The sequence below is a fragment of the Vigna angularis genome, chromosome 6 (assembly GCF_016808095.1).
Source record: "Vigna angularis cultivar LongXiaoDou No.4 chromosome 6, ASM1680809v1, whole genome shotgun sequence".
NCBI lineage: Eukaryota > Viridiplantae > Streptophyta > Magnoliopsida > Fabales > Fabaceae > Vigna > Vigna angularis.
Window position 1 is genome coordinate 13,278,048 of NC_068975.1, and position 27,789 is coordinate 13,305,836.

Here is a 27,789-nt window from a genome sequence, read left to right on the forward strand (position 1 = left end):
ATACTTAACCACCTAGCATCCTTCAGTAGATGCTATCTCCACCAAAATAGTTACAAAATAAAGTCCACAACTTAAAAATTACAAAACCAAAATAAAATCAAAAATTTATCAATCACTGGGTTGCCTCCCAGCAAGCGCTCTTTTAACGTCATTAGCTTGACCCAATAAAGTTCACGTTCCATCTTCTTTATAGTTGATGTAATCATTCCACCAACTTCTCAACTGCTTCCTTTGGACTGTCTTGATTCTTCTAGAACATGGAGACTCTATCTCTATCATCTCCTTCTCTTTAAAACCCTTCACAACCCACAACTTGTTCTTGATTCTTACTGGTGTGCCAAGTTGGAGTCTTCTTTTCTTCCAGTCTCTAGGAATTTCTTCTCCTCTTCCAACCTCCTCTTCCTTGGGTACCTGAAACAACAAACAATGGTTACCTGAAACCTCAAGATCTTCATCTTTATGTCTAGTCATGGGTGCATCTCGAAATGCAGCTTTATAACTAGCCTCTTCCTCCTTTGCTTGCGTTTCATCTTTGAAGACATCCACCACCACTCTCTCCTCTCTGTCCTGAAGCACTACTATACCTTCATGTACGTCAATGATGGCCCTGGCCGTTTTCATAAACGGTCTTCCAAGTATGATAGGTATCTTCTCGGTCTCCATTTTCATCACCACAAAGTTTGCTAAAAACTGAAGTTTGCCAACACAAATTATAATGTCCTCAGCAATCCCACATGGCTCCTTTGAAGATCCATCAGCCATTACTAGATTAACCTTTACAGGTTTCACTTTAACATTGCCAATTTGCTCCAGTAAAGAATAAGGTATCAAGTTAACACTTGAACCTAAATCAAGGAGAGCTTTCTTCACCTTTTTCTTCCCTATAGTACAAGGGATAGAAAAACTACCTGGATCTGGTGCTTTAGGAGGGAATGATTCTTGCTTAACAGTTATACACTTTTCTTCCTCAACATCTCTGCGTCTCTTCTTTGTAGATGTTCCTTCATCTGATTTTGTGTATACTGCAATTTTCTGTAGAATTTGTTCCCAAGGTGCGTCATTATCCACCATTCTGAATAACTCTGTGAAGTCCATTTGATTCTCTTGCTTTGTTGGAAAAGGAAAAGTGTTCTTTCTTTCTACTTCTCTTCTTTCTTCTGTTTCGTCTTCTTCTAACTCAATTATCTCTTCATTAACACTCTTTACCACTTTGCACTCTTCTCTAGGGTTAACCTCAGTATTAGCCCCAAAATTTCTATCTGGCCTTTCTTCCAATCGCTTGGTAATCTGACCCATTTGAATCTCCCAATTCTTTATAGCCGCTTCAGTGCTCTTTTGAGAAGATTCTGTTTTCTGTATGAATTGCTGAAGAGTTTCTTCCAACCTTGTTTGTCTTTCATTAAGCATAGATAACTGTTGCCACAAGGTTGGTTGCTGCTGCTGCTTGTTATATTGATTAGCTTGCCCAGTTTGTCCTTGGCCAATGCTTGGATGTGGTTTCCACCCTTGATTATAATTCCCTTGATGGTATGGAAATTGATTAGCCATGAAATTAACATCCTCCACGGCTTCCACTGGAAAAGCACACTGACCATTGACATGATCACCTCCACATAATTCGCATAACTGGGTTTGAACCTGTGCAGCAGATTTCAACTCTTTAGGTAGTTGAGCCAAAGTTTTAGTCAGAGTCTCCAGCTGTTGAGTTAGAATTTTGTTCTGAGCTAGCAAGGCATCATGTGTTTGTAATTGCAGAACCCCTTTTTGTTGCATAGGAGCTCCTCTCTCACTGTGCAGCTCATTGTCACTAGTAGCCATGTTGTCTATAATTTCAGTTGCTTCCTCTGGAGTCTTCCATTTAATATTGCCTCCTGCTGAGGCGTCCAGCATCATCTTGGTTTGTGAACCAAGCCCTCCAAGGAAAGTTAAGACTACTTCTTGATCTTCAAAACCATGCGTGGGAGTTTTGCGTAACAAGCTTTTATACCTGTCCCATGCATGCCCTAGTGATTCTTCCATGCCCTGCTTGAATGACGAAATCTCTTGCTTGCCTTTGGTCACCTTAGATTGTGGAAAGTACTTGTTTAAAAATTTTGTGACCACTGCTTCCCACTCTGTGAAACTTTCTTCTGGAAAAGAGTTTAACCAAAGCTTAGCATTGCCCCCCAACGAGAAAGGAAACAAGCTAAGTTTGATAGCTTCGTCTGGCACCCCATTAATCTTGACCGTGTTGCAGATCTCATTGAAAGTTGTAAGGTGCTCATATGGGCTTTCGTGAGATAACCCATTAAATTGATTACTCTTCACCAGTTGAATTAATGCTGGCTTGACCTCCATGTTGGCTGCATTGACTCTAGGTCTTGCTATGCTGTTAAAGTGTTGAGGTCCAGCAATATTAGTGTAATCTGCAAGAGTTCTTCTAGCATTGTTATTCTCCATACTTCTTGTGCTGTGAACAGAACCTTGTGGTGATGTTTGTAGGAGAGTTTCTGGAGAAGGGAAAAGTTCTCTGGACGTTCTGATTCTTCTCCTCCTTCTACTCTCTTCTAGACCTTCTGATGGACAAATTTGTAAGCACCAAAATATGATGTCACAAACTTGTTTCACAATCGGCAAGTATGACCGAATCGTTCAAGTAATAAACTTGGTAAGACCAAGTATCGTTCTTCCCAAAGGACTCACGGCCTAGTTTAGTTATGTGATTTGTTGATTAGCTAAGACTTACAAACGAAATATTTGGAGTTTATATGCAAGACGAAAAACTAAACATGTATGCATGAAGTTTGATCAATGGCAAAGACAAAAGATAAACACTTTCAAAGGAATATATGAATGAATATGTTGTTGGGGGTCAATTTCATCTCGTCCACTCTCATACATTTTAGGAATTCAACATTCAAATCATCATTGTTAATGCCACTCTCTAAAGTACCATTCTAGATGGCTTCTCCCTAATCAAATAGTTCATACAATTCCTAGCATTCCTAATGATTAGTTCATAAGTGCAGGAGCTTAACGACAACCAATATAACATTGGGAGAAATTCCCCGGATCTAGACTTCCCCGTACGTGTCCGTATCGACAAAACCAATAATCATGCAATAGAATGAGTTAAACAATGCAAGCATTGAGCAAAGAGGAAAAACCCTAACTAATGATGAATGAAAGCATAAGTCTTAGATTAAGATGCAAGCATAAATTCCATATATGAGAGCTTCAAGAGATTACATTGATTCCCCAACAAACATACAAGGTTTAGTTCACCATATTCATGGTGAACCTAGATGAACAATAATGAAAGAATGAAAGAATAAACCCAATAAAGGTGAAGAGGTAGCCTGAGCATCCAAGATCCTCCTTCAAAGGGGTGGAAGAGAGAGTGTTTGCCTACGTTCTGCCAAAGATGTCTAACCCTAGGACGTGCAAGTCCTTATATACTATTCTAGAGTTACAAAAGATTACAAAAGCCCAAGCCCAAAAAGTGCCGCTCAGCGGTAAATACCGCTCAGCGGTGACCTCGCTTCACTTTTCTTCCCCTCAGCGGCCAGTTTGCCCCTCAGCGGACCTCCCGTGACCTCCTGAGTGCCGCTCAGCGGTAAAATGCCGCTGAGCGGTGCCTTCGACTTCTCTTTTTGCACTCTTTGCTTCCTTTTATGATTCCACTTCTCGTCTTCTTTACTTCTTTCACTAAATTCACCTCAAAACCTGCACAAAAACACTCAAATCAAGCATAAACCTGTCCAGCTCTCTTATTTCTGAAAATATAGCTAAAAGCATTGATTTCAAGCTAGTTTCTAAGTCTAAAGGTTGCTTTTAATATCAATTTTAAGCATGAAAATAACAGTTTTTCAACTGTTATCAGGGTCTACTTGAACAAAACTGTTTATCGAATGACGGTTTTTCTTGATGGTGTAGTTTTATAATAATTAGAAAGTGGTGTGTAGATGAGTTTTGTTAAATAAGAAAATGAATGTGTGGAGATGACGGTGGTGAGACAAAGGGTAGGGGTTGGTGAGGAGTGATTGGTCCTATCACACACATTGTGGTCATTCCAATTTTCACACTCTGTTATGATAATCCAAAAACATTATGATAATTTTGTTATGCTTTTTTTTCTATTTTGATTTCTATTACTTTTGTATTGAAAAAAAAAATACCAAATTAGATTTCGAAAACCCAATTAGTCTTTAATATTAGTTAATAGCAAACTAAAAGTGTCAACTTGTTTAGTGCTTTATGATATCCTTGAGTGATGGCCTGATTAGCTTAGTGTGCAATCAAAAGTTCATTTTAATCCGTATATTATATTTAACTTTTATTCTTAATTTTTAGGTTTAAATACTTATTCCGTCCTCATGTTAAGAGGTGAATTTCTGTTTAGTATCCGGTTTTAAAAATGAAGACATTGGGTCCCTATGTTACGAAAAGTTTATGAATAAGGTCATGTCCGTTAAGTTGACAGCAACGTCGTTAAGTCCATGCTGATGTGGCCGTACTTTTTCTCTTCTCTCTTCTGTTGTCCAGCTTTTTCTCTCTCTTGTTCAACTTTTTCTTTGATGATTTGTTGAACTTGTTCTTTCTTTGTGAACCTTATTCATATACTTTTTATAACATAGGAACCCAATGTCTTCATTTTTAAAATCGGTTACTAAACAAAAATTTACCTCTTAACATGGGGACGAAATAAGCATTTAAGCCTAACTTTTATGAAACTATCTTATGAATAATTAATTATACATGTAACCTATATTGATTCAACCCTCCATTTGAACCTAGGCTTGAAGTTCATATTTCCCGCTTTGTATTGTGCTTACAATTTAAAATATTAAATGTTTGAGTACCTCTTATTAGACTTTGCTCGATATCAGTTAGTCTATGCCGCTCAAAAGGGAGATTCTTTCTTTGGGATAACTGGATTTATTGAAAATTATCATTTTAATATGTTGTACATCAATGTAATTGTACTTTAGACAATTTTAAACTCCAGTTACAAAGTTCATAAGCTTTGAGTCATCTTGGTTTATTAACATTGTTCGCTTTTGTGGGCTATATTCTTGGGCTGCAATTTTCATGGAATTTAACTTATTTGTTTGCTTGTATTCAGTGAAGTGCGGGTAGAGGGTTTAGAGACATTGGATTATCTTGACAACTTGCAGAAATGGAAATGCGTTGCTCAACAAAGGAATGCTTTAACATTTGAATCAAAAGTAAGATTGTTACGCTTTCAACTTTACTTTAGAACACACATGTGGTAATTACAGTAACTATGTAGTAAGCAATGCAATGTCAGTTTTTGTGAAAGGAGGTTGGTTAAATAGAGTATCAGGCCAATTTAATCTGTCTTGAATTATTTTTTCTTCCGACTCATTTCAAGTAAGGCGTAATAAGAACCAATGCTAAAAGAACCATGTGCGGATGAAGAGTGGCAGTTTCCAGTAACTAACTTTTTTGGAAGTTGTATATTCTTTATTCACAAACTATTGAACAATTGCTTCTAATATCTTGACTTTTTCAGGTTTGTTTCTTACTTTTTTGTTTAAGTGGTCATCTATGCTTATGTTGTCTTCATGTCTAACTTGATTTAGTTTTCTTGTTTTCTTTTGGTCTTTGTTGCTTCTTATACTTGTAGTAAAGGAGTGTGATGATATTTGATAAAGGATTGATAGACTTAACCACTATGCAACTATGGGTATCAACCCCCCAATTACCTTGCTTGGTTTCTGACTGTTTTATGACTTTTCGTATTCAAGCAGCAGAAGAATTTGGAATCGTTGTCCTTTTCCTTTCCCCACTAAGGTGCATTATGATCTTTTATGCTCTATTGTACTCTGGTTGAAAGAGGAATCGTTCCCCTCAACATTATAAAGTTATGTTCTTCATTGTTAAATATTATTAGTGTTTTGGGTATGGGGTTGAGGTCAACGGTCTAAGCTGTATGGTGTCGTCCAAAGTTTGAATGTTGTTTGGAAGTCCAAGTGCTGTGTTAAACCGATCGTCTAAACCGATGGAAAGGTACCTATAGACTCTCTGATGTTAAAGACAGTTCAATGTTGACAATTAACAATTAATGACACGGTAAATACAAATGACCTACCTTTTTACTTCAAATCTCTATTTATAGGTTTTAGGGTGGACTTTTAATTAATGTTGGCTTAATCGCAGCCTAATTGTGGACAATCATACTTACTTTTAAGTTGATCAGCATTAAGGTTAATGTGTTCTGATTCATGATCGTCTGGTTTTCTTGGTGGTTGGTTGGTGGCTCGCTAGATCATATGATCTATGGTTGACTATGGTCCATTATTAATCGGATAATCATACAGTACAATTAGTAATTATATATTGGTAGGATAAAACTTGTTTTGACTTCTTCAAGATTTACATAGGATTGATTATAGTACCTACATATTGTTAGGATATTTATCCTATTTTATCATCATTATATTGTGTCAACGGTTACCCTATTTATCATGATTATATTGTGTATAAAATTATCCTATTTATCATGATTATATTATGTATACAGTTATCCTATTTATCATGTACTCTTGTATCAATTTATTCTTATAAATAAAAGATTATGAGAGGAATTAATCAAGTCTTTGTTAACACTTCGGCAAGTGTACCGAATTGTATCAAGTAATAATAAATGGTAAGACTAAGTATTATTTCTCAAGAGACTCACGACACTAAACAGTTATGGGCACAAAAGTTGTTATACACAAATGACATTCAATGTCTTTATGGTGTTTGTTAGGACCTATTCACTGTTATTCATCTGCGCAGTCCTGGTCCCATGGCAGAATATTTGGGTAAAGTGCATGCCTTCCTTCATGATTTTAATGAGCTATTACCTCCTGCTTCCACTCCTGCTGAAGAACTGGAACAACGATCAAAGTTCTTCATGTTGTTGGCATTATACGGACTCTTTGATGATTTCTCTCATGTCCGTGATCAGATTTTGGGTTCTCCTGTCATACCCAACTTTACTTCTACTTGTTATGCTCTTTTGCATATACCGAGCAAATCAGTCACTAAGACATCTCCTCATACTGATGATTCCTCAATTATGGTAGCCCAACATGATGATCGAAGTCAATCTCGCAAGCCAAGTAAAGGACGTCAAAAATGTGACCAGTGTGGCAAGTTAGTCCACAAAATTGATAGATGTTATGCGCTTCATGGACGCCCTCCTCGACCTATAGCAATGGATAATTCTGATCCACCTCCCCGATTACCGTTTGCTAACCATCCTACTTCATCTAATACCGTAGAAAACCCTACAATCTTTCACGAATTTCTCAGATGGTGTGAAGATCTTCAGCACTTTAGTTTCACTATATCTACATCTGTTGCACGTACAGGCACACCTTTTGGTGGTCTGACTCACTTTGTTGGTTTGAGGCAAGAATAGACACGTTATTGAAACAACTCGCACACTTCTAGTTCATGGTCAAGTACCCTTACATTTTTGGGGTGATGTAGTTCTCACTCCATGTTATCTAATAAACCACATGCCATCTTTAGTCCTAGATAACAAAATCCCTCATTCTATCTTATTTCCTCAAGACCCTCTACATCCATTACCTCTTAGAGTTTTTAGGTCTACATGTTTTGTTCATGATTTTATTCCTGGTCTTGATAAATTATCTACTAGATCTCACAAATGTGTCTTCTTAGGATTTCCACGGTCACAAAAGGGCTATAATTATTTTTCCCCTTCCCTCAATCGTCATTTTATCTCTGCTGATGTCACTTTTGATGAATCTTCTTTTTACTTTTAAGATCTATCTTCTAGCTCTGTACCTCCACCTACTACTGTTGATATTCCTTTTTTATGTGATCCTCCTCGTGATACTCCATCCATTTTGCCTCCTCCTTCTTTAGACTCCCATTCACCACAAGATCGTCCTTCACCACCACTCCTTCAGGTTTATAGTCGCCGCAATCGTCTCCCTCATGACTCCTTTCCAGTGCCGCCTCCTATGTCTCCTGCAGCTCCAACAAATGAGTCTGACCTTCCCATTGCCTTCCGTAAAGGTATACACTCTACATGTAACCCTTCCTCCCATTATACTGTTCTTAGTTACTGTTTAAACCCTCGACAAGTGTAACCGAATCGTATCAAGTAATAAACCTGGTAAGACCAAGTATCGTTCTCCCAAAGGACTCACGGCCTAGACAGTTGTGTGGTTTGTTGATTAGCTAAGACTTGCAAAACCGATTGATTAAGATTTAAATGCAAATACTCAAAAGTAAATATGAATGCATGAATTGATCAATGGTAAGAAGAAACAAAACACGTGAATTGAAATATATGGATGATTATGTTGTTGGGGTTTATCAATTTCATCATATCTACTCTCATGTATTTAGGAATTCATCTTTCTTCATTAAGTATAAAAATAACAGTTTTTCAAGTGTTATCACAACCCCAAACTTAGAACTTTGCTTGTCCTCAAGCAAACAAGATGTAACTTAGTTTTCAACCAATCAATGCAATGATTCAACACATTTCAAAACCTTTTCTTTTAAGAGAAGTAATTGCTTAAATCAGCTTATCATAAAGAATATCAGTCAAGATGAATACATGCCTTGATTCAATTAAGCTCATTGTGGTGATCAGATAATCACAGAATATTCAATTAATGCTATGCTCATGAATGATCAATTAACCAAGCAAAGATGTAATCGTGGAATCTTTCCTCACTAAATAAAGTGTTTCACTCAAACACACAAGTGTCTAAGAGGTTACTCATTCACTCCACTATCACAATGTCACATGAATTAACTTTGCCTTTCATTTAACCATAATTAAATATACTCACAAGCAATTATCATCACAAGGGCTTTTCTATGGCTTGTAATATGGCTGGGCTAAGAAAAAAATTGGTTTTTCTAGATCACAAAATCCTTAAGTTAAGAAAGTCATTCATACTTTCATCATTTAAACACAACCATTCTTACTTATTCCCAACTTTTCCTTGCATTGAGCTTTTCTTTTCTTTCTTTTCTTTCCTTTTTCTTTTGTTTTTCACGTGCTTAACTCTTAGCTCAATGCTTGTTATTTTCCCTTTCTAGACTTCCCAACAATCCCAAACTTGAACCTTTATCAATACCACAAAATATTCTCAACTCAACTCAAGGTAAAGATTTTCACAAAGGGTTTTCAAATCATGTTCAAGGCTAAAGGTTCAGAGGATAGAACACATAGTGCTCTCTTTTAGTAGGGTAAATTCATGCATTTTAGCTAAAAAGGGTTAACAACAAATGACCTTGATCATATGACACATACAAGCAAGTGATTCAATCATAGAAAACTTGGGCAAAGTCATTCATGCTTTCAACGTAATAGTACTTACTCACAAAAACTCTGGAGTTCAATCCTCACACAGGCTAAATCAAATTCCAACTTTTAGATAAACATCTTGCTTAGTATCATAATCACAATCACAATTCATCATGCATCTGTTTCAAAATATTTTGAGCAACCACTTGTGTATCAGCATCATGCATCATCTCAACATCAATCAATATAATCAACATCATGAATCAATACTCATCACAAAAATCATAGCATGAACAAACCATTGCACACAGATAAAGTTTTAAGCCAAGTACATCAAATCCTATACTAAAAACAAAAGCAAATAAGTTCAAAAGATAAGAAAAATCCTACTCTAGTGCTGATAGCATCCATCAGTAGATGCTATCTCAGCTCCTCATCAGCTCATGCTATCATCATAGTCTTCCTCCTCTCCTTCTTCAACATCTTCAAAATCATTATCCTCATCATCTTCCTCCATAACTGGAGCTTCAGTTGCTCCAGTTCTTCTAGCCTGTGCCTGCTTCTCTTGCCATGCTATCTTGGACAATGAGGAAGTGTTGCTCATGCTTACAGGAAAGGAACTTGCTGGAATAGGGTTGATTTGGTTCCTTCTCCTTCCTTTTAAATATTGTAGTCTTGAATCTCTTGCCCGATGAGGAGGCCATCCCTACATCAAACTCAATTCACAAAACCACAAGACACATCATTAAGCATTAGTAAACCACAAACAACACCCTAAAACCATTCCTCTCATCGTTGAGAGCAGTCAAAAAACCTTTAGTGCAACCTATGCAGCAAAACCGGCAAGCATAATAGTGAAGAATGCTCTATGAATGTGAAGAATTCAGCCCCTAATAACAATGCTCTCACCAAACCCCAAACTTGAATGGAAACATGATGCAAAAATGAATGGAAGAGAGGTTTTATTAAGGGGGAAGAACGGAAAAGTGAAGAAAACTCTTTGGAGAGTGCTTGAGAGTGTGTGTGCAGAGGGAGATATGAAAGTGCGCCCTAGGGTATGAAAAAGACCTAATGAGCCAAATCCCGCTGAGCCCAAATGAGCCAAAACCAGTCCACTCAACTCTACAGTAGTCGCACTCAACGATTTTTACCGTTGAGCGGCACTTCCGGCATCAACTCACCTTCTTCCTAGCTTGCCCTAGGTGTCTTTATACTAATGCCTCTCAATCACTCAATGTATTTAGGTTCTCACCTCACTCAAACATTCAACCCCTATAATGCAACTAGAACAAAATCACCACAAGCAAACAAAAATAAATTCAATCAACTTGGGTTGCCTCCCAGGTAGCGCTTGTTTAACGTCACGAGCCTGACCCCAAATCCTGCAGCACCCTTCAGTAAGTGCAAATCTTTCTTACCAACACCCATCAATAGGTGTATACAAACACAGTATCCTTTAGTAGATACTCTTCCACCTAACATCCATCAACTGGGTTGCCTATAATGTAACTAGAACAAAATCAACACAAACAAACAAAAATAAATTCAATCAACTAGGTTGCCTCCCAGGTAGCGCTTGTTTAACATCACGAGCCTGACCCAAAATCCTGCAGCACCCTTCAGTTAGTGCAAATCTTTCTTACCAACACCCATCAGTAGGTGTATACAAACATAGTATCCTTCAGTAGATACTCTTCCACCTAACATCCATCAGTAGATATAAACACTGTAACAAACTTATAACCAAAACAAAAATACCAACAGTTCAAAATTACATCACCAAACCAAAAATTAAAAGTTCTTAAATCACTGTGTTGCCTCCCAACAAGCACTCTTTCAACGTCACTAGCTTGACCCAATAAAGTTCAAGTTCCATCTTATTTTTCTCTTCTTTTTACTAAACTTCTTCAGAAATTTGATCAAACCAGGAACCTGTTGCAATGTCTCAATCATAGGAACTTTAATCTCCAATTTCTTGAAGATTTCCATGAAGCGCTCAAATTCCTTCTCCTTCCTATGATACTTCTTTGGATGAGGAAGAGGTTTTTCATATGATTCTTTCTTTTTTTCTCTCGTCCTCTTTTTCTTACTTTTCTTCTCCCTCAATTTTCTCTTTTTCTTTTCTCTTATTTTTTTCTTCCCTTCTCTTTTTCCACTCAACTTCTTTATTTTCACACACATTTCTCTTTTTTTCTTGTCTCTCAACCACTTCTTTTTCTTTCTCTTCATCTTTATCTTTCTCACTCAACCTTTCTGTTTCTTTTTCCTCTATCTTTTCCTTATCTCTCTCTATCTTTTCCTCATCAAAATTTTTGTCACTTTTAGTGACAATGGCTTGACCTTCCTCCCTAGGGTTAACTTCAGTATAAAACCTAGAATCATGCAACTTCTGAATAATGTAACGAATGTTCGTCTTCACCCTCTTACATGATGCTTCAATGCTTTTCTGAGTGGAGATGGACTGTTGCATAAATTGTTGAAGGACTTCATCCAACTTTCTCCTTCTTTCTAATAGAGAGCTTTGTTGCTGCCATTGTTGTTGTGGTTGATTCTCAAATTGTCCGGCAGCTTGCCAAAATTGGCTTTGATCTATGCTTGAGTGAGGTTCCCACCAGTGGTAGAATTGAGTGCCCATATAATCAAATTCTTGTTCGAATTGCATCCTGCAAGCATTAGGAATAAAACTCTAGAAAACATTTGTTAGCACAAAAAGATAGAGAAGATGAAATAATAAGCTAAAAAGAAAAATTAAAAAGATAGAAAAATAGGAAGATGAAAATCAAGAAGATAGAAAAGATAAACTAAAAAGATAACAAAATATATCATAATAAAAGATAAAAATAAACAAAAAGATTAAAAGATAAAAATCAAGTCAAAGTTAATCAATAATCACATAAATAGACTAGCTAAACCACGAGTTCCCGGCAACGGCGCCGAAAACTTGTTTAAACACTCGACAAGTGTAACCGAATCGTATCAAGTAATAAACCTGGTAAGACCAAGTATCGTTCTCCCAAAGGACTCACGGTCTAAACAGTTGTGTGGTTTGTTGATTAGCTAAGATTTGCAAAACCGATTGATTAACATTTAAATGCAAATACTCAAAAGTAAATATGAATGCATGGATTGATCAATGGTAAGAAGAAACAAAAACACGTGAATTGAAATATATGGATGATTATGTTGTTGGGGTTTATCAATTTCATCCTATCTACTTTCATGTATTCAGGAATTCATCTTTCTTCATTAATTGTTAATGCCACTTTCTAAATTACCTTAAACCCGATGTCTCGACGAAGAAAGCCTAATCATAATTACTAGTTTACAATGTCTTGTCTCCCTAGCAATTAATCATGCATTTTAGTGAACAGAAGCTTAAAGGAAACCAACCATCATACTCCTATGTCTAGGTTTATACTACTATTGGGAGAGATTCCCTAGATCTAGATTTTCGCGTTTGTGTCCATATCGACAAAATCAATGATCATGACATCGAATGAGTTAAACAATGCATGCTTTAAGCAAAGAGGAAAAATCATAACAATTAATGAAAGAAAGCATGTATCTTAAAGAAGATTTTGAAGAACAAATTCCATACATGAGAGTTTCAAAAGGATTACATTGATTCCGCAACAACAATAAATGTTTAGTTCACCATATTCATGGTGAAACTATATGAATTACAATGAAAGAGTGAAAAGATAGAACCCTAGAAAGGTGAGAAAGGAGCTGTAGCATCCAAAATCCTCCTCCAAGGAGTGAAAGAGTGTGATTCTGCTTCGTCCCAGCCAAAGATGTTTAACCTAGATTGACTAAAACCTTATATAGCTTTCTAAAAATTACAGAAAAGTGGCCCAAGGCCCATTAAAATGCCACTCAGTGGTAATTACCGCTCAGCGGTAAGTGCGGCTCTTCAATTTTGCCCATAGTTGTTGTTTTTGTCCCTCAGCGGTGATTTCGGCACCTGAAAACTGCTCAGCGCAACTTTTTCTGCACTCTGGTTGACTTTGCTGCATTCTGGTTGACTAGTTCACTTTTCTGGTTGACTGGCTGACTTTTCTAGTTGACTGGTTGACTTTTATGGTTTCTGGTTGACTTTTCTGCGTTCCAACCATTCGGTACTTTAACTATTCTTTCAAATCATTCCAATAACCTACAAAATCCAAGGAATCTAGCACAAAACCATTAAATTCACCTTCAACTCTCTTATTCACAAAACTAAAGCAAAAACATGAGTTAAAGCAAGTTTTTAAGTTAAAAAGGGTTGATTGGTTATCGAAATTAAGTATAAAAATAACGATTTTTCAACCGTTATCAGTTACCATAGATTATCTCCATCTGTTTACGCATGTCTCTCACCCATTTCTTCTGTGTCAATTCCCAACTCTGTGGGTGATGCCTTAACTCATCCTGGCTGGCGTCAAGCCATGCTAGATGAATTAAGTGCTTTACAGAAAAGTGGAACTTGGGAGCTTGTCCAATTACCATCTGGAAAGTCTGTTGTTGGTTACAGGTGGGTGTATGTTATCAAGGTTGGCCCTAATGGTACAATTGATCGTCTGAAAGCTCGACTGGTTGCCAAAGGCTACACACAGATTTTTGGTTGGAATTATGGTGATACTTTTTCTCTAGTGGCAAAAATGACCTTTGTTCGCCTATTCATTGCCATGGCCACGCTTCGAAAATGGCCTCTTTACCAACTTGATGTTAACAATGCTTTCCTTAATGGTGATTTACATGAAGAAATTTATATGGAGCAACCGCCCAACTTTGTTGCTCAGGAGGAGTCATCTGGATTGGTATATCGTCTTCGCAAATCCTTATATGGTCTAAAACAGTCTCCTCGAGCCTGGTTTGGTAAATTCAGTTGTGTTGTTCAATAATTTGGTATGTCTCACAATGAAGCGGATCATTCAGTGTTTTATCGCCACTCAAGTGCTGGATGTATCTACTTAATAGTGTATGTCGATGACATTTTTCTCACAGGAAGCGACTATCTTGGCATCTCTCAAATGAAACAACTCCTTTGTCACCATTTTCAAACCAAAGATCTTGGCAAACTCTGGTACTTTTTGGGTATTGAAGTAGCAAAATCCAACACTAGTATTGTCATATCTTAGAGGAAGTATGCATTAGACATCTTGGAGGAAACAGGGTTAATGAACTTTAAATCTATTGAGATACCTATGGATCCTAACATCAAACTCCTACCAAATAAGGGGGAGCCTTTCTCAAATCCTGAACAGTACAGAAGATTAATTGGTAAATAAAACTATCTTACCATTACGCGTCCTGACATTTCCTTTGCAGTTAGCATGGTGAGTCAATTCCTAAACTTCCCATGTGAAGACCATTGGGATGCAGTTGTTCGCATACTAAAGTATATTAAAGGATCACCTGGAAAAGGTTTGCTATATGGTCCTAAGAACGATACAAAAATCGTTTGCTATTCAGATGCTGATTGGGCTAGTTTCCCTTCTGATAGGAGATCTACTTCTGGATATTGTGTCTCTATTGGTGGCAACCTGATATCTTGGAAAAGTAAGAAGCAAAGTGTTGTGGCAAGGTCCAACGCAGAAGCAGAATATAGAGCTATGGCATCAGCAAAGTGTTGTGTCCCTATTTCAGCACAGTAATCTTCAAAGCATTCATTCTGGAATTTCATGCTATGATCACTCCTTATTGACTTGATTTTGAGATCCTTCTGTTTCTGTATCATAGTTGCAAACTTCTTGAATACCTTGAAACTATCACTTTTGACAACAAGAAAAAAGGTCCAGGTATATTTAGAGTAGTCATCTATAATTACCAATCCATAAAGATTTCCTCCAAGGCTTTTTATTCTAGAGGGATGATAACAGTTGAAAAACTGTTATTTTCATGCTTAAAATTGATACTAAAAGCAACCTTTAACACTTAGAAACTAGCTTGGAATCATGCTTTTGTTCATATTTTTGGAAATAAGAGAGTTGGACAGGTTTATGCTTGATTTCAGTGTTTTATGCAGGTTTTAAGGTGAATTTGATGAAAGAAGTGAAGAAGGATAGAGATGGAATCAGAAAAGAACTCAAAAAGTGCAAAAAGAAGAGAAGCCGCAAGTACCGCTCAACGTCAGTTTACCGTTGAGCGGCACCAATGAACACCCGTTGGCTCCGCTGAGGGGTGAAAGTGCAGCTGAGGGTAAGAATTCAACACCTGCACTTACCGTTGAGCGGTATTTTACCGATGAGCGCCATTATTCTGGGCTTAGGCCCACTTTTCTGTAATATTTCGAATAGTATATAAGCTTTATGACTTCCTAGAGTTTGTATTTTTGGCAGAGTACGAAGCAAACACACACCTTTCCACCCCTTGGAGGAAGATTTTTTATGCTAAGGCTACCTACTCAACTTTCTAGGGTTCTATCTTGCACTATTTCATTGTATTTCATCTAGTTTCACCATGAATATGGTGAACTAAACTCTTCTTGTTGTTGGGGAATCAATGTAATCTTTTGAAGCTCTCATATATGGAATTTTGTGTTTAAACATCATATCTATGATACCTGCTTTCTTTCATCATTAGTTAGGGTTTTTCCTCTTTGCTCAAAGCATGCATTATTTAACTCATTCGATGTCATGATTATTGATTTTGTCGATATGGACACATACGGGGAAATCTAGAACTGGGGAAATTCTCCCAAAAGTAGTATTGCCTAGACATAGGGATATGAGGGTTGGTTGCCTTTAAGCTTCTGTGCTTCAGAATTAATTATTAGGGATGCTAGGAATTGTATGAACTCATAATTAAGGATAGGCTTTCTTCACCGAGACATCGGGTTTAAGGTAATTTAGAGAGTGGCATTAACATTGATGAAAAGAATGATGAATTCCTAAAATATATGAGAGTGGATAAGATGAAATTGATTACCCCAACAACATACTCATCCATATAATTCGTTCAGTGTTTGTGTTCTTCTTTCCCATTGATCATCACATGCATACATGTTTACTTTTTGTCTTTTGCATTTGAAACTTATAACAATTTGTTCACAAGTCTTAAATAATCAAGAAGTCATATAACTAACTAGACCGTTAGTCCTTTGGGAGAACGATACTTGGTCTTACCGAGTTTATTACTTGATACGATTCGGTCACACTTGCCGAGGCTTAAACAAGATTTTGGCGCCGTTTTTCGGTGTTCATAAATTTGTCATCAAGTTTTTGGCACCGTTGCCGGAGATTCGTGGTTTAACTAGTCTATTTGTGTTATTTTTGATTATTTTTGACTTGTGAATTTTGTTTTCTGTTTTTATTTTTCTGTTTTTATTTTCTGTTTTTATTTTTTGTTTTTATTTTTCGATTATTATTTTATTTTATTTTATTTTTCTGTTTTCTGTTTTTTATTTTTCGGTTATTATTTTATTTTATTTTATTTTCTGTTTTTATTTTTCAGTTTTTATTTTATTTAATTTTATTTTTCTGTTTTTATTTTATCTTCTTATCTCTTATTTTATATCTTTTTGTGCTAGCAAATATTTTCTAGAGTTTTGTGCCTAATGCTTGCAGGATGCAATTCGGACAAGAATTTAACTATATAGGCACTCAATTCTATCAAAGTAATCTCAACCATTGGTGGGAACCTCACTCAAGCATGGATCAAAGTCAATTTTGGCAAGCTGCCGGACAATTTGAGAATCAACCACAACAACAATGGCAGCAAGAACCCTCTTATCGGAAAAAAGGTCAACGTTGGATGACACACTTCAACAGTTTTTGCAGGTGTCCATCTCCACTCAGAAAAACATTGAAGCATCATGTAAAAGGATGAAGATGAACCTTTGTTACATTAGTCAGAGATTGGACGATTTTGAGGTTAATACTGAAGTTAATCCTAAGGAGGAAGGTCAAGCCATTGTCACTGAAAGTGACAAGATTTTTGATGAGAGAAAAATAGGGAGAGATGAGGAAAAGATAGAGAGAAAAGGAAAAGAAGAGTTGAGTGAGAAAGATAAAGATGAAGAAAAAGAAAAAGAAGTGGTTGAGAGAGAAGAGAGAAAGAAAATTTGTGTGAAAATAAAGAAGTTAAGAAGAAAAAGAGAAGGGAAGAAAAAAATAAGAGAAAAAAAAAAGAGAAAATTTAGGGAGAGGAAAAGTAAGAAAAAGAAGATGAGAGGAAAGAAGAAGGAATCATATGAAAAACTCCATCCTCATCTAAAGAAGTATCATAGGAAGGAAAAGAAATTTAAGTGCTTTATGGAAATCTTAAAGAAATTGGAGATTAAAGTTCCTATGATTGAGACATTGCAACAGGTTACTGGTTTTATTAAATTTCTGAAGAAGTTCAGTAGAAAGAAGAAAAAGAAGATGGAACATGAGCTTTATTGGGTCAAGCTAGTGACGTTAAAAGAGCGCTTGCTGGGAGGTAACCCAGTGATTTAAGAACTTTTAATTTTTGGTTTGGTGATGTAACTTTGAACTTTTGGGTATTTTTGTTTTTGTTATAAGTTTGTTACAAGGTTTAAATCTACTGATGGATGTTAGGTGGAAGAGTATCTACTGAAGGATACTATGTTTGTATACACCTACTGATGGGTGTTGGTAAGAAAGATTTGCATCTACTAAAGGGTGCTGGAGGATTTTGGGTCAGGCTTGTGACGTTAAACAAGCGCTACCTGGGAGGCAACCCAGTTGATTGATTTTATCTGTATTGTTTGTTTTGATTTTATCTGAATGTATGAGTGATCTGAGAACTTAATTGCAGGGAGCAAGTGAGGGGCATGAGTAGAAGGCACCTAGGTTAAGCTAGGAAGAAGAAAAGCACAACATGAAAGCGCCAATGAGCGGCAAATTGCCGCTGAGCGGTAGTATCGCAAAATGGGCTTAGGATGCTGATAACAGTTGAAAAACTGTTATTTTCATGCTTAAAATTGATACTAAAAGCAACCTTTATCACTTAGAAACTAGCTTGAAATCATGCTTTTGTTCATATTTTTGGAAATAAGAGAGCTGGACAGGTTTATGCTTGATTTCAGTGTTTTATGCAGGTTTTAAGGTGAATTTGGTGAAAGAAGTGAAGAAGGATAGAGATGGAATTAGAAAAGACATCAAAAAGTGCAAAAGGAGAAGTCGCAACTACCGCTCAGCGGCAGTTTACCATTGAGCGGCACTCAGGAATTGATGACAAATTTATGAACACCGAAAAACGACGCCACAAACTTGTTTTACAATCGGCAAGTGTGACCGAATCGTTTCAAGTAATAAACTCGGTAAGACCAAGTATCGTTCTCCCAAAGGACTCACGGCCTAGTTTAGTTATGTGATTCGTTGATTATTTAAGACTTAAGAATGAAATAAGGGGAGTTTAATATGCAAAACAGAAAATAAACATGTATGCATGAATTTTATCAATGGCTAGAACAAAATACAAACACTTCAATGGAATATATGGATGAGTATGTTGTTGGGGTTATCAATTTCATCTTATCCACTCTCATATACTTTAGAAATTCAACATTCTTTTCATCATTGTTAATGCCACTCTCTAAATTACCTTGCAAGAAGGCCTATCCCTAATTACGAGTTCATACGATTCCTAGCATTCCTAATAATTAGTTCTTTTAGTGCAGGAGCTTAACGGCAACCAATATACTATTAGGAGAAATTCCCCGGATCTAGACTTCCCCGTACGTTCCCGTATCGACAAAATCAATAATCATGCATTGAATGAGTTAAACAAAGCAAGCATTGAGCAAAGAGGAAAAACCCTAACTAATGATGAAAGAAAGCATAGGTCTTAAATATAAGATGTAAAAACAAATTCCATATATGAGAGTTTCACAAGACTACATTGATTCCCCAACAACAATACAAGGTTTAGTTCACCATTTTCATGGTGAAACTAGATGAATAATAATGAAAGAATGAAAGATAAAACCCTAGAAAGGTGAAGAGGTAGCCTGAGCATCCAAGATCCTCCTTCAAAGGGGTGGAAGAGAGAGTGTTTGCTTTGTTTCTGCCAAAGATACAAACCCTAGGACGTCCTAAAGCTTATATACTATTCTAAAATTACAGAAAATTTAGGCCCAAGCCCATAAGTGTGCCGCTCAGCGGTAAACTACCGCTCAGCGGTAAGTGCGCGAGCTCGGTTCTTCCCCTCAGCGGCAATTTTACCCCTCAACGGATCCCCCGTGAGCTCCTGAGTGTCGCTCAATAGTAAACTGCCGCTGAGCGGTAGTTGCGGCTTCTCCTTTTGCACTTTTTGATGTCTTTTCTGATTCCATCTGTCTCCTTCTTCACTTCTTTCACCAAATTCACCTTAAAACCTGCACAAAAACACTGAAATCAAGCATAAACCTGTCCAGCTCTCTTATTTCTGAAAATATGAACAAAAGCATGATTTCAAGCTAGTTTCTAAGGGTTAAAGGTTGCTTTTAGTATCAATTTCAAGCATAAAAATAACAATTTTTCAACTGTTATCACAACCCCGAACTTAGAACTTTGCTTGTCCTCAAGCAAACAAGATGTAGCTCCATCTTCTACCAATTCATATGATGGTTCACTCATTCAAAATCTACTTTTCAAGATAAGTAAAGACTTCAATCAAACTTATGACCAATATTTCAATCAAGATGTGCACATGCTTTAGTGTTCACAAAGTTATTTAATATCTAACAAATGCTATTTTTCATGAATGATCAATCAATTAAGCATGGATGTTCATGTGTTCATGGGATACTTCCTCACCAGGTAAAGTGTTTCACTCACACTCAAGTGTATAAGAGGTAATCACTCATTCACTCCACTATCACAATGTCACATGAATCAACTTTGCCTTTCATTTAACCACAATCAAAAACATTAACAAGCATGCATCATCACAAGGACTTTTCAATGGCTTATAACGTGGCTGGGCTAACAAGAAAATTGGTTTTTCAGGATCACAAAATCCTTGAGTTAAGAGAATCATAACAACACAATTATTCTTATTTTTCCAAACTTTCTTTTGCATTCACTACTACAAAAATGCAAATAGATAGTGCCAAATAGATAGCGCTTTTTGAAATAAACGCTATCTATGAATTTGGGGAACCAATAGATAGCGCTTGTTTAAAAAAGCACTATCTATAACTGCGAAAATAAATAGTTTTTTTTTTAAAAAAACGCTATCTATAAGTTTTTAATATTGTTTTTTAATTCTATAATTTAAAATATATCAATAGATAGCGTTTATACAAAGAAGCGCTATTTATGAAAGAGCAAATAGATAGCGCCCTTGAAATAAGCGCTATGTATGAGAACACAATAGATAATGTGTTTTATATTAAGCGCTATCTATGATTATTAAAAAAATTTCAGTTCGCGCTTCTCCTTCGACCTTATTCGTTTTTGCTTAGACGATATTCGCGTTTCTCTCTGCTTAGACGTTTTCATCTGCGTATGCTTTCATTAGTGCGTGTTTCCTTCGTTTTACATCAGTGCAAGGTCTCTCAAGCTGTAGGGTTGTCGTTTTAGGTATCACGTTCCTTCTTCGTCCTTCTCTTCTTTGTTTCGTTTCTGGTTATTCGTTTCAGCTTACATCCTCTGCCCTTTTCATCTGCATGTGGCATCTGTGCGTGTGGCGTCTTTGCTCCTTCGTTTCAGTTGGTGTTTTCATAAGTGCGCATTGCCTCAAGCTGTAGGACTCCTTCGTTTCAAGGCTGCCAGTTTAGGTATCATGTTCCCTCTTCCTCTTTCTCTTCTTTATTTCGGTTCTTTTTTGCCCTATTTTCGTTTTAAAGGGGATGGACATAAAAAAATAGCAGAATGATAACAATGTATTAAGCCCAATGTTGTCGTTTGGCTCTTTGGTATATTCTGATTGAATAGAAATTTTAACCTTGATTGAAATTGAGTTTAGTCTGTGTTTCAAATTTCTACTTGCAATGATTCTGGAGCAAAGGTAGGTAAAGGTTGTTTTGGCATATGGGTTGCATTATAGTTAAGGATTGCTGCAAAAACTCTTCAAAATAGTTATGAAGGAGTTCAATCCAAGAAAAATGGCCAAGTCTGATCATCAGGATCTGCATAAAACATGGTAAATAAATAGTTAAGAGTGCCTTCCACTCTGAACATAAAAACCTAGAAAATGTCCTTTAGCAAAGTTCTAAATTCAAAGTAATTTCACTTGTTTTTCACTTTAAAATTCTCCAAGCAAAGCAGTAATAAAAGCAACTTATGATAACAAAAAGTATGTCACTGCTAATGAAATGATAAAATGATTACTTTATCTGTTACCAGAGACTAGTTACTAGAACAAGTAACAGGGTTAGCAAAACAATGCCAAACCCAACAGGTCAACAAACATAACCCATCAATTTTGGCAAGATGGATTGAGTTTTACGACCATCTAATTCACAAAGTTCCTTCATATTAAAAACAAAACCAATAGATTGACAATTGTAAAGCTTATACCCCTAGAAGGTATCTTAAGTACAGAGCCACCTGGATCTTAAGTTGCTGATCATCCTTTAAATAACATTTTTAAGAAGCATTCAAGAAGACACTCCATCCCTGATTTCTATCTAAGAAGAGTTTTAAAATGCAAAAGTTCCAAAATACAAAAGCCCCTAGAGATATAAACTTTTTAGATCTAGACCTTGAATCAATAGTCACATATCTAGACCTTGCAGTATAGATTTTTAGTCTGCATTCTTTGATGGTTTAAGTTATGTATGGTGGAGTGTGGTGTAGCAGACTGTGTCAAGGCTAGTCACAGTAGTGAGGCTAAATTAGGATGCTTTGATGTGGCATTAGTAAGCTTGACTACACGAAGGGAGGATGTTTGAGTTAGTGGAATTAGATTAGATTTTGGGTATCATAAAGTTTATGATGTCTGTGGTATTTTCTTATAGTGATTTTTTTGTACCAGGCAGTATTACATTTTGTTATTTCTCTTTCTTTTTTATTCTTCTGAAGGTAGTGCTTCGTTTTAAACAAGATAGAGAATTGTGTTACTGGTGTGAGTTGGGACCTTAGCCTTGATATTCTGATAGTATGTTTGTTCTGGTTTGTGTATTTCTAAGTCCATATAGCTTGTTGGTTAATCTTCTCGTGGGGTAAGTTTAATTAAATAACTTTATGAAGTTTCATTTGTAGTAGTCTTTTTTTATGGGGTTGCATTGCTTAGAGTAACCAGTGATTGCATGTAAAATGGTTAGTATATTAGGTTGCGTAGAAAAGGTTAATGTCATAGATTTTTCTTCATGAATTAATAAGCCTCGTTTTGCATGCTAAGTACTTTTGCTTTTAATGAGTTCACGTGACTTTTTCTTGTTCATACTTTATGCAACGAAAAAAGTCCAGCGGTTATTTTTTTTGTTGCTAAGTACCTTAGGTTAATAATAATGTTATAAAATAAATTTTTTTATAATGAAAGAATAGAATCTTTAATGAATGCATGCTAAATAACCTTAAAATCACAGTAATTTTCAATAAAATATCTCAAAATTGGCCATAATTGTTTTAGTTATATACTTGTAGTACATATTTGTATTCTGCATTGATGGTTTATATTATGTATGGGGCGCTAATCCTATTTTGTGTATGATTGGATTCTTCCTACATGATTATCACTTGTTCCTTTTAATTATATTTGTTGGTATGCAATTGTCTTTGTTACTGGTATATTGAAAGTATAATGGTTGAAGGGTTTTTTTTTAATACACATATGGATTAATTTAGGAAGCATGTTGAAACTGATTCATGTGATAGTCAGTCCTGTTTTAGATTGTTTTCTTTTGGGTGCACTAGTAGTTAACAAGAGTGAGGTTATGTTGATCAGTATTTTTTCTTTGGTTATGTATTTTTTCTTGTTTGCTTTTCTTCCAAAAATTCTTTATTCAACAATAGTATTTTTTTCCTTTAGTTCTTTCACAATGTCAGAATCCCCATCTTCTAAGCCACAAACTTCTTTCTGTATACTAGAATCACTATGATGGTTTATATTATGTATGGGGCGCTAATCTTATTTTGTGTATGATTGGATTCTTGCTACATGATTATCACTTGTTCCTTTTAATTATATTTGTTGGTATGCAATTGTCTCTGTTACTGGTATATTGAAAGTATAAAGGTTGAAGGGTTTTTTTTTAATTATACTAGAATCACTATGTTCACTATTTACAATATCCCCATCAAGTGAAAGGTAATAAGTTGTCTTCTGACTTTATGAATTCTGCACATTTCTTCCTATAAAATCTAACTGCGTTTTGGGCACAGACATAAACATCCTGTCAAAGATATAAAACCATTCCTTGGACCTCCAATTAACAAGTTAAGCTTTTGAGAATATAGAAATTTGTTTTGCTTCATATTAGTAGATATTTTGTTGACAATACAAGATCATATTGCTAAAATACCCTGAACTAATTTAAGTGTTATGCCTTTGTATTTATTATAATGAAATAAACATAAAACCACTTCGTGTTGCATAATATAGATTGTAAGATTGTCATAAATGGAGTGATTAATGGTGTGTTCAAAGTTGAGGTAGTATGAATATTATTTTATCTGTATGATATTACAAATAGTGTTAGTTTCTATATATTGCTAATACTATATTGACTAATCTTGATAGATTAATAAAATATGGACCGAAAATGGATGTTCGCTAGTCGATTATCAAAAGAATACGAGGATGGGGTGAAAGAGTTTTGTAGATTTGCAGTTGAGCATGCAAAAAACCCTAGTAGAATCATTTGTCCTTGTTTATAGTGTTGTTATTTAACGGTAGTGAACACAGATGAGTTAGAAGAGCATTTAATATGCAATGGAATTGATAAAAGTTATTCATGCTGGACCAAACATGGTGAAAATAGAAAAAATCATATAAATAATAATTTTCATCATAATACAAGTTATACACCGAAAGAGACTGACACAACATATGAGTTAGATGAAGTTGAAGAGATTGTAAATATTATTGAAGAGGATATGCGAGATTGTCCTCAGATGTTTGATAGGTTGACAATGGATGCAAAGACACCATTGTATAATGGTTGTACTAGTTTCACAAGACTATCAGCAGTCTTGAAATTATTCAATTTGAAAGCACAAAATGGATGGTCAGATACTAGCTTTACTGAATTACTATCACTTATAAAAAATATGCTTCCACAAGATAATGTGCTTCCTAGTCGAATGTATGACGCTAGAAAAATGTTAAGCTCTATTGGGATGAGCTATGAGAAGATTCATGCTTGTCCAAATGATTGCATTCTTTTTCGAAATGAATATGCCCCATTGGATAAATGTCTTAAATGTATGACATCGTGCTATAAGAAAAATTTAGTGCCGAGCAAAGTGGTACGGTATTTTCCTATAATACCAAGATTTAGGCGCATGTATCGTAATGAACAGGATGCAAAGAACTTAAGATGGCATGCAGATGAAAGAATACGTGATGGAAAGCTTCGGCACCCTGCAGATTCTCCTCAATGGGCAAAAGTTGACCATGATTACCTTAATTTTGGGAAAAAACCACGAAACCTACGTCTTTCTTTGTCTACTGATGGAATAAATCCGCATGGTATGCAAAGCAACTCGCATAGCACGTGGCCTGTGGTTATGATTATATATAACCTACCTCCATGGCTATGCATGAAAAGGAAGTTCATGATGTTATCCATGCTAATTCCAGGTCCAAAACAACCAGGGAATGACATAGACATATACTTGGCACCTCTTATTGAAGACTTAAAGGATATGTGGAACGAAGGTGTAGAGGTGTATGATGCGTATACAGAAGAAAGTTTCCTACTAAGGGCAATGCTGTTCGACACAATTAATGATTTTCCAGCATATGGTAATCTATCTGGATATAGTATCAAAGGGAAGTGTGCATGCCCTATATGTGAAGATAATACAGATTGGGTGCGATTGGAACATGGTAAGAAAAATGTATTTCTTGGGCATCGTAGATTCTTACCTTCAAAGCACCGTTATCGAGGATGGAGAAAAGCATTTAATGGGACAACAGAAGAACGTAGAGCTCCAGAACTGTTGTATGGTGATAAAGTTTTTGAAAAAGTAAAGGATATAAACAACAAATTTGGTAAGCCTTTTGCAAGAGATCTAGTCACAAGTGGGTGGAAGAAAAAGTCAATATTTTTTGATTTGCCATATTGGAAGTCCTTGTACGTTAGACATTTCCTTGATGTCATGCATATCGAAAAAAAATGTATTTGATAGTGTCATAGGTACGTTGTTGAACGTTCCTGGAAAGTCTAAGGATGGCATCAATGCAAGGCTAGACTTAGTTCAAATGGGAATTCGAACAGAATTGGCACCAATAAAGAAAGGTAAACGTCAATATCTACCTTCAGTAGCTCATACTCTATCTAGAAAGGAAAAAATTGTGTTTTGTAAGTTTCTACAAGGAGTTAAAGTTCCAGAAGGGTATTCATCAAACATTAGGAACTTAATATCTATGAAAGATCTAAAACTAATAGGGTTAAAGTCTCATGATTGTCATGTTGTGATGGAGCATTTGTTACCGATAGGCTTACGTTCCATTTTGCCTAAAAAGGTAAGATGGACCATACCTAAACTATGATATTTCTTTAGAGCCATATGTAGCAAAGTGATTGACACTGCAAAATTGCAAGCACTAGAAAGAGAAATTATTGTAACTTTGTGTGAGCTTGAAATGTATTTTCCCCCTTCTTTCTTTGACATAATGGTGCATGTTACCATTCACTTAGTTAAGGAGACACAATATTGTGGACCGGCCTATATGAGATGGATGTATCTAATGGAGCGGTATATGAAGATATTAAAGGGCTATGTGAAAAATAGAAGTCGACCAGAAGGATGTATAGTGGAACGATATATACTTGAAGAAGCTATTGAATTTTGTACTGATTACCTCTCTAATGTTGAATCAATAGGACTTCCAAATTCTCGACACTTAGCGAGAACCATAGGAGAAGGGATTTCTGGAAATACCATAGTGACTATAAGCAGGAAAGATTGGGAGCAAGCTCAATTGTATATCCTACACAATGACGATGAAGTTGAGCCATATGTTGAGAAACACAAAGACATGATTACAAAATTAAATCCAACTTTTATACAATGGCTAAAAAGTCACATTTTTGCAGAGTTAAATGTGAGATCCTCTTTAATTTCTGACAGATTGAAATGGTTAGCCAATGGTCCAAATTTTCAAGTCTTCTCTTACACTGGTTATATGATTAATGGGTGCACATTTTACACTAAAGACCGAGATGATCAGAGTACTATGCAAAATAGTGGTGTAACTTTGGTGGCTGAATCTATGCACATCTCAAGTGCAAAAGATAGAAGTCCTATATATGCAAATATGTCGTATTTTGGGGTAATTGAACATATATGGGAGTTGGATTACACCACATTTCGGGTACCCATATTTGGTTGCAAGTGGGTTGATAACAATAATGGAGTTCGACAAGATGAAATAGGATTTATGCAAGTGAATTTTAATAAAGTGGGGTACAAAGATGAGCCATTTATTTTAGCATCACAAGCTCAACAAATCTTTTATGTCATTGATCCGGTTGATGTCAATTGGTCAATTGTGTTGTTGACCAATAAAATAAACGATCCTTCCAATGATGATATAGAAGATGAATATACAAATATTGAAGATGATCCTTTGTATCAAATATCATATGATGATGATCCAATAATAGATGATATCTTGTATAGGAGAGATGATCATGATGAAGGAATTTGGATAAATCCATCATTTTATGTCCATAAGAAACCTAAGTCTTTAAACTTCAAATCAAAGAAGAAAAGGTTGGATTTATAAATTTTTATTCTTATTTTTATCCCTTTTTACTGATGTTATCCCTTTTTTTATTTGAATCACTTTTATTATAGGTAAATGACAACTCCTACTGAAGATGATATTCCTTCTCCCAACCAAGCTAAAGGGAAGAAAGGTATAGTGATTATGAAGAAGATCGTTCAAGCTAGAAGTGAGGGAAAAAAATTAGAGGTAATGGACATTGTATATTTTTTGGTATATTAGATATGTTACTTTCCTAATTATTGTTCAGTACTTATTCATAATATTAGGTTTCATGGAACGCAAAAGGTCAACCCATTGAACCTGGTGGAACAAACTTCATCCGTTATCTTGGATCCATTGTTCGAGCAAATGTGCCTATAACTTATGATGATTGGAAAGATTCAAGTTTGGATGCCTATAAAGAGATCATTTGGAATAATATACAAGTAATGTTTACTACTTATTTTAAATATATGTGTTATGATTTCAAAACTGTTTTTTTCTAAGTAGTTTTTTTTTTGGACAGCTAACTTTCAATGTAGATACATGTCGCAAGACGTTTGTATTAAGGAAGGCAGGGTTGTTGCTTAGGAGTTTTAGGACTTTCTTGGCCCATAAATATCTAAAGGATGACAATGGAGCTTATTTAGAGAATCCTCCTAATGAACCTCCTGCGAAGTATGCATCCATTATTAGTGAGGACATTT

At 35.8% G+C, this 27,789-nt stretch overlaps 1 protein-coding gene across 1 annotated transcript; it reads left to right on the forward strand.

Annotated features, from left to right (window-relative positions):
- Positions 1-24,648: 24,648 nt before the first annotated feature.
- LOC128197505 (uncharacterized) lies at positions 24,649-27,100 on the forward strand. The gene is made up of 4 exons (XM_052879558.1): positions 24,649-24,835; positions 24,947-25,390; positions 25,506-25,607; positions 26,010-27,100. The coding sequence occupies exons 1-4, from the start codon at positions 24,649-24,651 to the stop codon at positions 27,098-27,100; spliced, it is 1,824 nt and encodes a 607-aa protein (XP_052735518.1).
- Positions 27,101-27,789: the final 689 nt, after the last annotated feature.

Bases quoted from the DNA above. Each gene is read 5' to 3' on its own strand.
- LOC128197505 (XM_052879558.1), top strand. From the start codon at position 24,649: ATGTATCGTAATGAACAGGATGCAAAGAACTTAAGATGGCATGCAGAT. The intron at 24,836-24,946 runs GTATGCAAAGCA...TGCTAATTCCAG, and splicing joins TGATGGAATAAATCCGCATG to GTCCAAAACAACCAGGGAAT. The intron at 25,608-26,009 runs GTAAACGTCAAT...CCATTCACTTAG, and splicing joins ATTGGCACCAATAAAGAAAG to TTAAGGAGACACAATATTGT.